General features: G+C 29.6%; 2 protein-coding genes across 2 annotated transcripts; both read left to right on the top strand.

Annotated features, from left to right (window-relative positions):
• Positions 1 to 4,521: 4,521 nt before the first annotated feature.
• Positions 4,522 to 7,136, top strand: LOC135963703 (juvenile hormone esterase-like). The gene is made up of 5 exons (XM_065515659.1): positions 4,522 to 5,343; positions 6,042 to 6,258; positions 6,321 to 6,641; positions 6,699 to 6,831; positions 6,892 to 7,136. Exons 1-5 carry the CDS (start codon positions 4,537 to 4,539, stop codon positions 7,091 to 7,093), a joined length of 1,680 nt encoding a protein of 559 aa, XP_065371731.1. The 5' UTR covers positions 4,522 to 4,536; the 3' UTR covers positions 7,094 to 7,136.
• A 4,906-nt stretch (positions 7,137 to 12,042) lies between these two features.
• Positions 12,043 to 14,048, top strand: LOC135963702 (juvenile hormone esterase-like). The gene is made up of 5 exons (XM_065515658.1): positions 12,043 to 12,864; positions 12,930 to 13,146; positions 13,202 to 13,525; positions 13,599 to 13,731; positions 13,792 to 14,048. The coding sequence occupies exons 1-5, from the start codon at positions 12,058 to 12,060 to the stop codon at positions 13,991 to 13,993; spliced, it is 1,683 nt and encodes a 560-aa protein (XP_065371730.1). The 5' UTR covers positions 12,043 to 12,057; the 3' UTR covers positions 13,994 to 14,048.
• The last annotated feature ends 2,251 nt before the right edge of the window (positions 14,049 to 16,299 follow it).

Genomic DNA, 16,299 nt, shown 5'->3' with positions numbered 1-16,299 from the left:
TACGGTCCCTGTTTAAAATTCATACAATAATTTTTGTCATATTATTTATTTTTAAAAAACAGTGTTTAGCTGATTCAGTTAAAAAAGAATTTCCTAAGATAAAGATTAAAACCTAAAAATTTTTGATGAAAACAAATAAATATAGAACGCAATAAATTTACAAGAAAACAAAATATGTTTCAAAAAGACCACATATGCCCTAAAAAGTTAAAATACCCCATAAATATACTTAATAAATGCATAAATATGCTTTTATTGGGAAAATATGCAAAAATATGCCGAAATCTAAAATATTCTATAACGGATAAACTGAACCCTCTTTTATATTTGTACAAATTTTTAAAGTACACGACACTCTTTCAGTATAAGAGTTGTTATGCAGCAAAATAACACATTTTGGTTCATAACTTCTTAAACATTTGCACAAATATATTAACGATTTTGGTTATTTGCATATAATTTTATGAACATTTTTAAGGCTATACATGTGTGACTTTCAACATGGTCACATACAAAAAAAAACACTGCTTTAAAAATATTCATATTCATCATGTCCGCTTTGGAATGGATAATCCCTTTAACAACATAACTTTGATTAACCTTCGCTTTACCAAAGTTTTTTTATGTACATGGTTTACCAATACCCACCCGGGTGACACTACACTTCTATAAATATATGCGACGAACGAATTTTTAAAAAATTTAAAAAAACTTATAAAAAGTTTAAAATGTTTCTATTAAAGTCTATAGAACTCTAAAATTTGTTCAGTGAGTATAAATTTCATTTAAATCGAAAGAAAATTAAAAAAAATATTAAACCAATAAAAACGATGTGGTCACCCGGGTGGGTATTGGTAAAGCGAAGGTTAAACGATGAAATGCCAAAACATGAAACAGTTAACAAGCTTCATCAAAAAATCAAAGTTTAAAATTCCATGATTTGATAAACACTTACAATACATAAATAACTATGGTAAATTTCGTTAAAATCCGAGATCAAGAATTTAACTACTGTCCGCTTTGGGATGGACAATCTCGTTACCAACAAAACTTTGATGAAATGCCAAATTAGGAAACATTTAATTAGAAATGTAAAATACATATGGGGTATTTCATGTCAAGTGAAATCGATGTCTTCCGATTAGAGTTGGGTAGTTCATGAACGAACAAGTTCAATTGAATAATTCAGTCAAATGAAGAATGTGTTGTTCAATCATCTTGTTCTTTATTGTTCTTTTTATTCACTTTATTCCTTTTGGTCATCTGTCATTATATGAAACATATTTTGAAAACGCTTTTAAATGGGGTTTATGTTTGAATTTTATATAATTCCATCTTCTTTTCTTTATTATTGAAATCAAATTCTTTTTCCAAAAGTAGAAGTGACCTGTTCGCTATGTTCACTGCAAAAAACATTAGGAGAACATTGTTCCTTCACTTAGTTCAGTCAAACACCACAGAATAGAAGTGAACAACTGAACAAAAAGAACGAACTTGTTCATTTATTTGTTCTGAACAAAAACGACCAATCAGTAAAAAGAACGATTATGAAAAATTGTGTCTGAATTACTATCCAATAGAACTAACCTTGGTGCAAATTTCATCCCGATCGGAAGACAGTAAGTTCACTTGACATAGAGCGCCAAATTCAAGCAGGTTTAAAACTAGTAAGAAGGTATAGTCGGTCAAGACGTATCATATACCCTACACTGAGTAAATGAGCAAACACCTTTTTCTCTTAAAACTTCTATAATTTATTTTCGTGAGTTATATCCGAGCTATGACCAATACCGATAGTTATATTAGGTCATGTAATTTATTTCTATATGAAACCTCTTTCTGTTATATTTTATTTGGATACCAAAATTTTTAAGAGATTTATGGTCGCTATAGAGATTATAGGTAGACTTGCCAACCGTCCCGTTTTCGACGGGACAGACCAGTTTTAGAGTCGAATGTCCCGTGTCCCGGCGATACTCTTAACGGGACGCCATTTGCCCCGTTTAAAAAAAACACAACTTTTTCATTAATTACCACAAAAAATATAAAAAAATCAAAAATTGGAAATACCGATAAACAAGGATGCTTTATTTTCTGAAATATAGTATTTTCTAAAAACTGAATATCACTATTTAACAATATACATAGGTACTTAGTGCATTAACTTCTATGAGTTTCAATAAACTCATTAGTAAACATTATTTAACTTTCATGAAAAATAAATGGCACGATACTCGCTCTAGGATGCTTGTACCTTTAGTTAAAGGTGAGTTGTTGGTCCATTGAAATGGACTGAGTTTGTTGAATTTATTACTTCAAATAATAATAAAAAGCTGATAAAAGCGATTAAAAATGTAAATTTTAAATTATGGACTGAAATAGGTAAACTTTATTAAATAACCCGCTGCTCGTTACTCCTAAGTAGTAAAATAAAAAAATTTTAAAGATTTTATAAACTATTTTTTTAATTTTTAACAAATTAGGTAAAATTATAAAAAATAAATTTTCAGACAAAGTTTGAAGAATCTCGCAATTTTAATTATACAGATATTCAAAATTTACTATGTACTTTGAATGGAAAATTTCACACCCACTGTTCCTATCTAGACCATTTTAGCTAAACTCTGTACAGTGATAAGAATTTGATTCATACAAAATTTAAATACATTACAATTATAGTACTCCAGATATTCGAAATTAACTATTTACTTTGTATGAGAGACCCCTAACACAATAACATTTTCACCCAAAAAATGTAGAATAGTAAGGGTGATATTAGGGCAAAATTTTAAGACTTCCACAATTATAGTTCTCCAGATATTCGAAAATAACTATTTACTCCTGTATAAAGTTCAAAGACTTTCACAGTAATAGTTCTCCAGATTTCACACAATTAAAATTAATGTGTTATTGTTGATTTTAATAAATAAAATAGGATAATAACACTGCTTCAAAATAACACTTTTTGTCAGAACTTGAAAAGCGACCTAATGGAGGTTTTATGCCTAGGTGAGGAAATGCTAAAACCGTTTTCAAAGATTTTGAACACCCTCAAAATTTTGAGTTATTTTGAAACAAGTGTTTTAGGGTAGGTAGTACTTCAATACCTCTAACTCAGACATTTTAAAACCGATTTCAAAATTTTAAAAAATAATCTAAGAAATTGTTTAAGTTATTAAAAAAGTTAAATTTTTTATTTTATTTTTTTTCGTAATTTTTTAAATTCAACAATAGTTATTTTAATTTTTTTCTATGAAAACCAAATTTTTTTTGCACAGTGCTTTAAAGACAGATTTATATAGACAATTACTTATTAAAATCAGTTTATATATTTGCAAAAGTTATTAAACTTTTTCGAAAAAAGTTATTTTTACATTTATATGCGCTGGGGGAGAAAATACTCAAAAAGGTATTAATGAAAAGTTGAATAACTTTTACAGTTTTCATCCGATTTGAAAAATGAAAACCATGTTTTATTAAGAACATTGATATAAATTTTTATAAGCTTTCACTTATAACTTACAAATGTATCAATAAATGCATGTCATTTTGAAGTGTAATAAGTTTTCTTTCCCAAAATGTTAAAAAAAATAAAAATTGAACAAAAACTGACTGAGTTACAGATCGATAAGTTGAAAAACATCACTGTAAACGGGTTTTTCAGAATAACTTCTGAATTTGAAGGTGTTTCTGAAATTTGTTGACACAATTTGTAATGTACAGCAAGTTCTATAACCCACGCTAGGTCATTTTCCATGTTTTTTCCATCGTTCTCTGATCATTTAGTGGTGTCCCGTTTTGGAAATTTCAAAAGGTGGCAAGTCTAATTATAGGTCGCGTGATTTATTTCTATATGAAAAATCAATCAGTTCAATTTTATTAGGATACCAACATTTTAAAGAGTTTTATACTCTTTGAAGTAATTTTCGGAATTGGGTCTTACATTTCATTTGTATATACAAATTATTTGTTAAAAAAGTTGTGTGGATGATATCGATATAAATCAAGCAATTAAGTCCTATTTATGTGAATTAGACTAACATTTTTGGATGTAACAAACATCAGCTCAAGCGCATAATACCCTCAACACAATGTTTATGTAGGGTATAAATACACAATTGAAATATAAGCGAATTTTAAAGTAAAAATAATAACAGTTAAAATGATAACAGATGTCATTAAAAGTCTAGAGTGACCTTACCATCCAAGAACGAGTGGAATTAATAATAAACCTGTTACATCAATAGGGCAATCCCTATCTATTAGATGAAAATGAGAAATGATACGCATTTCTCAACAGAATAAATGTTTGAAGCTTTTCTTTTAATTTATAATGTAATAACTTGTGCCACCTTAATAAATTGTTATCAAATGGGGTTTTTCCAAAGTTAATTCTGCTAAAAAATCATATAAAAAGTAAAAAAATTATAACACATATTTCAAACAGCTTGTGTTTAGTGGCAGACACACAAGTCAAGTGTAATTTAAAAGTGTTTCTTAGCTAAAGTGAAATTAAATAAGATTTGTGTAGTTAAAATGCTTTGTGGCATATTAATTGGATTATTGCTGATTACAACATGTTTTGCCAAATCAGATCCCACAATTTGTGTAGATACATCCTTGGGCCAATTGAAGGGCAAACAAATGGAGTCACGTTCTGGTGATAAATTTTGGGCATTTCTGGGTGTACGTTATGCTCAACCTCCTGTTGGTGAGTTGCGCTTTCAAAATCCTCAACCGGTTGAAGCCTGGAAACCCGAATTGTATGATGCCACCAAAGATGGTCCCATATGTCCACAAGTCACGGCTAATATAACATATCTATCAGAGGACTGCTTGCGTTTAAATGTCTACACTAAAGATACGAAAGCACGAAAACCAGTTATTGTGTATTTGTATCCTGGCGGTTTTTATTTCGGTGGAGCTATTAGCCTTTATGCAGGACCGGAAAATTTTATGGATCGCGACATTGTGTTGGTGACATTAAATTACCGTTTAGGTTCATTGGGATTTTTAGCAACGGGCACTTCTGAGGCTGCTGGTAATATGGGCTTAAAAGATCAAGTTATTGCATTGCGTTGGGTGCAACAACATATCGAGAAATTTGGCGGTGATCCAAATTCGGTAACTTTGTGGGGCTATAGTGCTGGTAGTTTCAGTATCGGTTTGCATGTAATGTCACCCATGGCGAAAGGTTTATTTCATCGAGCTATTATGATGAGTGGTACACCACTGGCCCAATTTAAATATAAGACGCATCAATTGGATTTGGCTGAAAGACAGGCTAGACTTTTGAATTGTCCAGTGAAACCAATTAAGGAGATGGTGAAGTGTATGAAAACGGTAAGCGTGTACAAAATTAAAAAAAATTTAATAAAAGTGTCTTATTCCCTAGAGCACCATACAACATATCGTGCCCTTAATAAAATAATAGTGTATAATTTTTTTGCCATTTCGAAATAATTGAGTTTAAAATTCTGTGTTATTAGACATCTGGAACAAAAGTATAATATTTCAATTGATCTTTTGACCCACTTTGTGGAAGTAGAATTTCACCAAATTTTGACCACATATAGTTATGTAGATTCTTATTATGCAATGCTTATACACTATTGTTTTATTGAGGGGACGATATGTTCTCCTTCGAATTATTGATCAATTAATTTTATTATACCCATCACCATGAATGGCAAGTGTATATATTTTTCATTTGCCACCCAATAAAGTATATATATTCTGGATCGTTATAAATAACACGGTTGATATAGCCATGTCCGTCTGTATGTTGAAATCAACGTAGTTATTTGGGGGCTACAAATAACTTATATACATGTTCATACATTAATGTATCAAAATCGGAAAAAATATGTTTAAGACTAGTTTTTTTTTACCAAAATAATTTTCGGCAATAAAATGAAACAAAAAAAAATTTAAACAACAAATATTTTCAATATTAATTTTAAAGTACTTTGGTGAAGGGTATATACGATTGGGTACACCCGAATATAGCTCTATTACTTATTTTTGTTTTGTTTTAACAGAAACCTATGATTGATTTTGTGAATACCACTACTGGCATGTTTGAATTTGGCTGGAATCCTCTTTTAAATTGGGTGCCTGTTATAGAAAATGCTTGTGGTGAAAATCAGGAACGTTACCTTATAGAGGATCCATATACAACAATGTCTAAGGGCAATATCAATAAAGTTCCCTTAATAACCGGCATGACTGAATATGAATTTTATTCTTTGGGATATTGTAAGTAAATGCTAGTTGACATACATACAACTTATAACAGCTGGTTTTTTTAATATTTACAGATACAATGCGTAATGATACGGAACGTCAATATTTTAATGATGATTTTGCGAAATACAACCCCATATACTTTTCATATGAACGTGAAACACCGAAATCTCTAGAAATTAGTGCTGCTTTTCGTTCATATTATTTCCAAAATAAATCGCTCGAGTATCCTGAATCATTACAATCATTTATTGACTTATATGGCGATGGTGCAATTTGTTTCAGTCTTCGTTATTTACAAATGGTTTCAAAATATGTGCCAGTCTACACATATATTTTCACATACAAAGGACGCTATAGTCATTTTGTTAATCCAGATACAAATCAGACATTAGGTAATTGGAAATTTATGGTTGTACTACTATTAAGTAACTGTTTAAAAACTATTTTAGGAGCTGTACATCATGATGAATTGTTATATCTACTAAATCTACCTCTACTTACTCCTCAGTTCAAAAAAAACGATCCAGAAAATGTCATAATTGAGCGTTTAACTAGATTTTGGTTCGAATTTGCCAAAAAGGGGTAAAGTTTTAAATTTGGATCTGTGATTTATTTTAGTTATATTTCATTTTTATATTGCAGAGATCCCAATAATGCTTCCGATGACTATTTAAAAGAGGTGATATGGCCTCTGTATTCCGAGGACAAAAAACAATATTTAGAAATTGGCCAAAGTTTAAATGTTAAATCTAATGCTAACTTACTGGAGCGTTCTCAATTGTGGGATCGTCTATTTCCAATTTCTGAAATGCTAAACCCCCATAATGAACAATGTAAACTGTAAAAAATACATATATTATTTAATAAATATTTTAAATGTATAACAATTAACGTTGTAGTTTGTTAAAAGTTATAAATAATTTATAATACAATAAAAACAAGAAGGAATGTATAGTCATTCAAGGCCGACCATAAGATACCCTACACCGAAAAGATGATTAATTTATTTGAATACTCGGAGGTGGGTCTTATATGGGAGTTATGACTAATTATGAACCGATCATCACACAATTTGATAGTGCGAGTTCGGCTTATATAAAACTTATTTGTGCTGAATATAAGATATTTATGAGAGCTTAACTATTTTCATATAGGGCAGTTATATGGGAGCTAGGAGAAATAATGGACCGATTTAAACAAAATGAAATAGGCGGTAATAAAACAGTGTGTGTCAAATTTTGTCGAATTGTCTTTGAAATTGCCACCTGTAGTTTGATTAAAATGTTTACATGTACGGACGGACATCGCTAAATTGACTCAGAAAGTAACCCTTCTCAGAGTGGTATGCTTCAAGGTGGATGTTGGGACAATATTTTTGCACGCTACATACATCAGCACTAAACTAATATACCCACCCTTTAGGTGGTTTAGGGTATAGTTATTTACTAATATTTATTATTTATTGTATTTATGTAAATATACATATATAACATTTTTTTATTATTAAGAGTGACACATTCTGTAATATACAAGTATAATAAAACTTTCAGACCATTGTTATAAACTTTACATGACTTGAAATATCTCTAGAGTCTTTTAAGTAAAGCTATTACATATTTCAATAGAATTTAAATTTGAACACAGTGTGAGCCAAATAATAAAATATGTTATATGATATGTCATAGATGGTAACTGAAAGCAAAAAACCTATGTCTGTTGTCAAAAACCTAATTCATGTATGTATGTGTGAAAAGTAATTTTTTCCATTGATATCTCCATCCGTTCTATGCGTTTGTTATATGTGGTATGTTTGTACATGAAGGAAGTATACTATCAGCCCAATTATGAAAACAAATTCCCTGGGAGTTTTTTACCCTTTTCGATTTTTATACCCTTCACATTTGTGAGAAGGGTATATATAAGTTTTTCATTTCGTTTGTAATTTCTACATTTTTCATTTCCGATCCTATAAAGTATATATATTCTGGATCCTTATAGATAGCGGAGTCGATTAAGCCATGTCCGTCTGTCTGTCTGTTGAAATCAATTTTCTGAAGACCCCAGATATCTTCGGGATTCAAATCTTCAATAATTCTGTCAGACATGCTTTCGAGAAGTATGCTATTTAAAATCAGCAAAATCGGTCCACAAATGGCTGAGATATGAGGAAAAAACCAGGACAACCTCGATTTTTGACCTACATATATCTGGATTACTAAGTCATTAATATAGACAATATGGATATCTAATAAGACCATAGTAAGTTGGAACTACAATGGGTCAAAATCGGAAAAAAAAAATTTAAACGAAATTTATTTTTTCCACCAAAAAAATTTTTTTTTTAAAAAAAAAATTCAAATTTAAAAAAAAAAATTTTAAATAACAATTCACATTTTTAAAATGAAAAAAAAACAACTTTGGAAAAGTATAATTTGGTGAAGGGTATATAAGCTTCGGCACAGCCGAATATAGCTCCCTTGCTTGTTTAACATAGAATATGAATAGGAAAAATGAGAAAAGGGAAAAAACTCCCGGGGAGTTTTTTTTTTCATAATTGGGCTGTACATATATATTTAGTCTGAAATATTGAGCATATGATGGGAAGTAACTGTAGATTTAATTCAATGACTTAATCGTTGTAAGTTTAGTGGTGAATTTATTATAAACAGTGGTGAATTTTAAAAAACAAAACATTTGAAATTTTCCTAAAAAATTATTTCTGATTTCCAAATCCATTAAGTAAGATTTATACTTACTTAATGGCAATTCTATTGCGGAATTTCGGTTTTTTTAGTTTATTAAATAAGCTAAACCGTTTTTGAGTTACGCGAATATATATTGTGCAACCTCCTACATTTTCGTAATAACGGTATATCTCGAAAATACGAGCTTACCTAAAAAACGGTTGGCAACTAGCACAGTGTAATTATTGTACAATGAGCATTGGAATATTATCGGGAACAAAATACATAAAAAAAACAAAGTTTTACATATATTTTGATCCAAAACATTTTACCGGTTCAACATATTTAAATTTTTATGTTTATATTCATTTCCAGACGCATAAGTTAGCTATACCAGATGCTACGAGTTTGATTAAATTTGTTACTAAAGGTAGGGTCACACATGGCAAATATTTGACGAAAAAGACGTAACTGCTAAATAAAATATATTTTAATTCTTTAATTTATTCACCCTTATCGTGGTTGGCGTACACGTCATACGCCTACGACTGTTTCGTACTAGATTAAAGATAAAATGCAAACTGTTTCTTTAATCTAGTACGAAACTGTCGTAGGCGTATTACGTTTACGCCAAGCACGAAAAAAAATCCTTTTACTTAAGACAATTTAATTTTTTTTTATTTTATTTAATGCTGTTTGATCTTACAAAACACTTGTAAGAGTAAACACGTCAAACAAATTTATGGTAAAAAATTGGTTACGCTTTTCTGAGTAAATATTTGCCACGTGTGATCGTACCTTTAGAATACCAAATAAATCTGGCAAAATAAATAGATTTAAAAATAATACCCTCCCCACTATGGTGGTATAGGGTATAATGAACTGTGCTTTAATTTGAATGTTATGCAATGTATTTTAATGAACAAATTATTAGTAATGAAAAAATTGAATTAAATGTAATTTTATTACTTGTTTTTGTTAATAAAAAATTATTTACGTATTAACGTAGTTGTATTTTTAACTGTTATTTGAAATACCCTTTATATATCATCAAACACAGTAAAATATTCAAAAACGTAACAAATTTGTTTAAATTAAATAAAATGAAAAAAAAATGTATATAATTTTTCTTTTGTTAATTACTGAATTTTAAATTGTCAAGAAAAATCAAGTTTTTTCTTTAACATCATGAAAAATCAAGCTTTTTCTTTTCAATGTCAAGCTTTTTATCGATTTCGATTTGTCAAGCCTATTGAGGCCCCATCGTGTCTTATTTCTTATTTTTTTGGTTGGACCGATTTTTCCCATTTTTAATTTCAAATATTTCAGATCAGCCCTATCGTACCGTCAACAGATACATATATAGACGGCGGACATAACTAGGGTCGACATAGAATTTTATAAGAATATATATACATTTGTGGGTCTACGACCAATATTTCGATGTGTTACCTTTTTGGTGATATATAAAAACAATTTATGTATATGTTCTTTTAAAATTACTTATTTTTATGTGTGTGCCATTTTATTGCTTTACTTTTGTTTGTTTATTTTAATTAATCTGTTGAACTATTTTTGATGTGATTTTTTTTGACAAGACCATACCAAACAATGAGATCGGTGATGCTAAATCAATATGTAAAAGAGATATTATTATTATCCACATGAAGTATATGATATGTCCAGTCAAATGTTTATATTCCATTAAATCAAATTTTACTTATATCGTTGAAAATATTGGAAAAAATCGATAGTGTTGAATTAAATCAAATGATTTGTAAAAAGTTGGTTCGAAGAATTAATAAAACGCAAAAATAGATTTTTAAGAACAACAAGTAAGAGAGCTGTGCCGAATCTTATATACCCTTCTCCAAATTATACTTCAAAATAAAAATTTTAAATATTTCTAGGTAAACAAAATTTATTTTTTGCAGTTTTTTAATTTTTTGGAAAAAAAAATTTTCGAATTGTTTTTTTTTGAAATTTTTAAAAATTAATTTTTTTTTAATTTTAATTTTTTTTTTTGGTTTTTTCAATTTTTTGTAATATTTAGCGAAAAAAAACTTTTGGTTAAAAAAATCGGGTTAAAAAATTTATCATTAGATATCCATATTGTCTATATTAATGACTTAGTAATCCAGATATAGGTCAAAAATAGGTCAAAAATCTAGGTTGTCCTGGTTTTTCCCTCATATCTCAGTCATTTGTGGACCGATTTTGCAGATTTTAAATAGCAAACTTCTCGAAAGCATCTCTGACAGCATTATTAAAGATTTGGATCCCGAAGATATCTTGGGCCTTCAGAAAATTGATTTCAACAGACAGACAGACGGACATGGCTTAATCGACTCCCCTATCTATAAGGATCCAGAATATATATACTTTATAGGATTGGAAATGAAAAATGTAGAAATTACAAACGGAATGACAAACTTATATGTATATACCCTTCTCACGAAGGTGAAGGGTATAAAAATATATATTCATAATGTGTGTAAATATTTTTTTAAAAATATTGATTTGATTTTTTCTTGGAACACATTTTCTCGTCTCTACAAATACCGTTGTAAGGTACCGCTGAAAACAGGTGGGTTTGTTGAAAAGATAACAGATGTCATGAAAAGTCAAGACAGATCATTGCGACTTATAATAAGTATTAATGAAATTAATATAAAACCTGTTAAATACAACATTAGGATGATCTTAATTTATATGCTATAAGTAAAATTGTGCCAAGTTACAGACTTTTTGCAAATCTATTAAGGCGATTGAGTATTTATCAAATTAAAACTTGTATACATATCAGACTCTCTACTTTATATGTATGTACGTTTAATAGGATCATATGTATGGAGTATTTTTAATCTAGAAAGAAACAATTAGCGCCACCTTAATAAATTGTAAACAAAGGGGATTTTCCAAAAAAACAAATTCTATGAATCAGAAAGTATGCATGTAATCACATATGTATAATATTTTTGCTCTGCTACAAATCATATAAATAGCAATACATTTTCAATAAGGTCTTCAAAGAGCTTCTGTTAAATGACATATCCACAAGTCGATTATAATTGAAAAGTGTTTCTCCGCTGGAGTGAAAATAAATATGATTATTACACTAAAAATGTTTTGTGGCATATTAATTGCATTATTAGTGCTGACAACATGCAATGCCAAAGCAGAACCCACAATTTCTGTAGATACTTCCTTGGGTCAGTTGAAGGGTACACAAATGGAGTCACGTTCAGGTGATAAATTTTGGGCGTTTCGTGGTGTGCGTTATGCTCAACCACCTGTGGGTGAATTGCGTTTTCAAAATCCTCAACCGGTTAAAGCCTGGAAACCCGAGGTGTATGATGCTACTAAAGATGGACCTATATGTCCACAAATAACGGTTAATTTAACATATCTATCCGAGGATTGTTTGCGTTTAAATGTCTACACTAAAGACACGACAGCTCGAAAACCTGTTATTGTGTATTTGCATCCAGGAGGATTTTATGCTGTTGCTGCCATTAGCAGTTATGCCGGGCCAGAAAATTTTATGGATCGTGATATTGTGTTGGTGACGTTACATTATCGTTTGGGTTCTTTGGGATTTTTAGCTACTGGTACTGCTGAGGCAGCCGGTAATATGGGCTTAAAAGATCAAGTTGTGGCATTACGTTGGATACAACAACATATCGACAAATTTGGTGGTGATCCTAATTCAGTAACTCTTTGGGGCTATAGTGCTGGTAGTTTCAGTATAGGTTTACATATGATGTCGCCCATGGCGAAAGGTTTATTTCACCGAGGTATTATGATGAGTGCCTCTCCACTGGGCCAATTTAAATATAAGACAGATCAATTGGACTTGGCAGAAAAGCAGGCCAAACTTTTGAATTGTCCTGTGAAACCAATTAAGGAGATGGTAAAGTGTTTGAAAACGGTATGTTTGTACAAATTGGAATTTTACTAGTAATACAAAATCTAAATCGGAATTTCTTTTTGCAGAAACCCATGATGGACTTTGTTAACACTACAAGAGCCATGTTTGAGTTTGGTTGGAATCCTGTCTTAAATTGGAAACCTGTTATAGAAAGTGATTGTGGTGGCAATCAGGAACGTTATCTAATAGAGGATCCATATACCACAATGTCCAATGGTAATATCTACAAAGTTCCTCTAATAACGGGCATTACAGAATACGAATTTTATTACATTGGATACTGTAAGTAGAAATAAGTGCTAAATATTTCCAATATTTATTAATTAGATTAATACAGACACTCTACGTAATGAAACTCAACGCCAATTTTTTAATGAAAATTTTGCAAAATATACGCCAATATATTTTCTCTATGAACGTGAAACGCCCAAGTCTCTACAAGCTAGTGCAGCTTTTCGTTCATTTTATTTTCAAAATAAATCAATAGAATATCCACAATCATTAATACCTTTTGGCGAATTATATGGCGATGGTTTAATTGGTTTTGAATATTATCGTTTCTTGCAAATGGTTTCAAAGTACACTCCAGTCTACACATATCTTTTTACCTACAAAGGACGCTATAGCCATTTTGTAAATCCCGATACAAATCAGACTTTGGGTAAGTAAAAAATAGAATAAAAAAATTATGCATATATGTATGCAGTTACATAATTATTGTGTTAAAATTTTAGGCGCTATGCACCACGATGAATTGCTGTATTTGTTAAATGCTCCTCTATTAACACCCCAGTTCAAGAAAACTGATCCCGAAAATGATACAATTGAACGATTAACTAGATTGTGGTTTGAGTTTGCCAAAAAGAGGTAAAATTAAATTTATTTAATTCTATCTATAAATATCTATACATTTTTTGTTTGTTGTAGTGATCCCAATAATGCTTCCGATGAATACTTAAGATCTGTAAAATGGCCTTTGTACTCCGAAGACAAGAAGCAATATCTGGAAATTGGTCAAAATTTAAATGTTAAATCGAATGGTATCTTTCAAGAACGTTTTCAATTATGGGATCGTCTATTCCCCATACCTGAAATGTTAAATTCTGATAATGGACAATGTCGAATTTAAAGAAAAGAAAATACATACTATGCAGAAAATACATAAATGCATACTTTAAAAAGAAGCTGGATGATATCCTGGTGTTTTATTTTATCTCAGCAACGGTATATTTAAGAGATCATGAAAATATATATTTGTGTAAGCATTAGGTGAAATCTTTGACCGATTCTTATCAATAGGTTTCGACATGGGTCAAAAAACTCCTGTGTACTTTGAAAGTCATATTTATACTAAAAGTTTATAAGATCATTAACATTAGAGTGTCCAAAAAACCGGGATATTTAAAAAACTGGTTTCCGGTTTAACCAAAAACGTGTCTTTTTGAAAAAACCAGTTTTGATTATTGTCTTTTATAAAAACCGGTTAAACGGATCGGGTTAACCGGTTTATATTAAATTTTTATTTAATTTGAAAAATGTCTCCTTAAATTTATTTTTATTTGTGGACGCTAATAGGAAATGTGTTAAGAATTGTGTACTAAATATTCGGAAATTTAGCATTTTTGAATTCTTAAGACTCCATCTTTATGCAATTAGAGCTTTAGAAAATATATTTAATTAAAAGCGGTTAACCGTTTTACAAAGACTGTTTCGTCAAAAAACCGAAAAGTTAAAAAAACCGAAACCGGTGGAGTTTACAAAGATGAAAAAACCGGTTGACCGGTTTTCGATTTCGGTTTTGGATACTCTAATTAACATCAGTAGAAACGTAAAAGTAATTGTATTATCTAAAATTTTTTTTCGAATAATAATAACCTGTGCCTGAATTCGATTAGAATTTTATCAATTAAACGAAAAAATAATATTGTCGTGGGTTTTACAAAAAAAAATTTTAACACCTTTTAAAATATTGTATGTTTTTCTAATAAACAAAATAAGGCCAAAATAGCAAGGTTATTTTCCATATCAGAGAGTTCAAGAAAAACTCAAATTCATGGCACCTAATATATAATATAGCTATTAAACGTGATATTTTATTTTGAAAAATTTTAATAATGTTGGACTTTTTCTCGGAAAAATGTTTTGTGAGTTTGTGAAAATGATAACAGATGTCATGAAGAGTCGAATTGAATTATTTTTATGAAATAACACAATAGCCTGATACCATTTTATATGGGGCATAATTGGAAATCACGATTTTAGTACAATTTGTCCAATTTTGAAATACTTCTCAAAGTTAGGCAATATTGAACCGGATAATTTTATTTCCCGGGAAACGGGAATGAAAAATTTCCTTTCCCGAGAATGTTTTTTCAAGGGATTTGTAATGCTCTTTTTAGCTTCTTTCTTTTGATTTTTCTGTTATATTTTCTATTATATTTTTTTACATAAAATATATGTACATACTAGGGTATTCGAATTATTCGATTTTTCTCTTGTTCGAATAAAACGAATAATTCGGATAAGAGATTTTAACTTGTTCGAATAATTCGATCACACGTTTGAAATTATTCGAATAATTTAAATTTTTTTAAAAAAGTAAAGAATGAAGTTTTTATGGCGGTTTTTTAATATTTTAGTATTAAAGAAAAACAAAAATAACGTTAAAGTTCAACAATTCAAGTATTGATAATGTAAAAAAAACATTCGAAAACAAAGTCCATCATTAAATTTTCAACAGAAATATTCTCATCAGATTAACTCCCGGAAAATCTACAAAACAATTGACTAGCAAACCCTTTAGTTTCCGTTTTGGAACTATGCTTTAACAAATTTTAGTATTAAAAACTTTTTTATGTCGTTCATTAATTCGGGTTTTAAATTGATTAACTAATTCTTTAGTAAATTAATTATTCACTATTTCTAAATTATTTATAACAAATTGTATTATAACCTTAAGTTCTATCAACGTTGCCGAATCTTTGCTTAATAAAGTGGTCTTGGGGATTTACACAATAAAGGCAATCTGTCCAAAGTTTGATATCATTGTCAGTGAATGTGGCTAATTTGATCATGATTGATGCATTTACAAATTCGCTAAAAGTTTATTACCATGTTTAAAAAAGATGTTCAAAATCATGTATAAGACGAACTTCATGCTTTTCTTGCAACAAAACGTTAGTTTGCAATATTTGTGTTTATCATTCGATTTATTAAATATTTTGCAACGCGGTTAATAACATCACTTAAATATATTTTCAGATCATGGCCTTTGTCTATTTCAACGTTATCATTATAACTGTCAAAATCACGTTCACCATCACATTCAACTCCACTTTAATCTAAGTTAATATTTTGATTATTAATTGCGATTCTTCTAATATTTCGCCAGCTAAATAACAAATATTTTATTCCGTAACTTTTATTTTCATTGGT

Source organism: Calliphora vicina, chromosome 1 (genome assembly GCF_958450345.1).
Source record: "Calliphora vicina chromosome 1, idCalVici1.1, whole genome shotgun sequence".
Taxonomy (NCBI): domain Eukaryota; kingdom Metazoa; phylum Arthropoda; class Insecta; order Diptera; family Calliphoridae; genus Calliphora; species Calliphora vicina.
The sequence above is the reverse complement of the archived record's forward strand: the minus strand, read 5'-3'. Positions and strand labels throughout refer to the sequence as shown.

Excerpts from the sequence above, each read along its gene's own strand:
- LOC135963702 (XM_065515658.1), top strand. The coding sequence starts at position 12,058 with ATGTTTTGTGGCATATTAATTGCATTATTAGTGCTGACAACATGCAAT. Across the intron at positions 12,865-12,929 it reads TGGTAAAGTGTTTGAAAACG|AAACCCATGATGGACTTTGT; the intron begins GTATGTTTGTAC and ends TTCTTTTTGCAG. Across the intron at positions 13,526-13,598 it reads CGATACAAATCAGACTTTGG|GCGCTATGCACCACGATGAA; the intron begins GTAAGTAAAAAA and ends TTAAAATTTTAG.
- LOC135963703 (XM_065515659.1), top strand. The coding sequence starts at position 4,537 with ATGCTTTGTGGCATATTAATTGGATTATTGCTGATTACAACATGTTTT. Across the intron at positions 6,259-6,320 it reads ATTTTATTCTTTGGGATATT|ATACAATGCGTAATGATACG; the intron begins GTAAGTAAATGC and ends TAATATTTACAG. Across the intron at positions 6,832-6,891 it reads TTCGAATTTGCCAAAAAGGG|AGATCCCAATAATGCTTCCG; the intron begins GTAAAGTTTTAA and ends TTTATATTGCAG.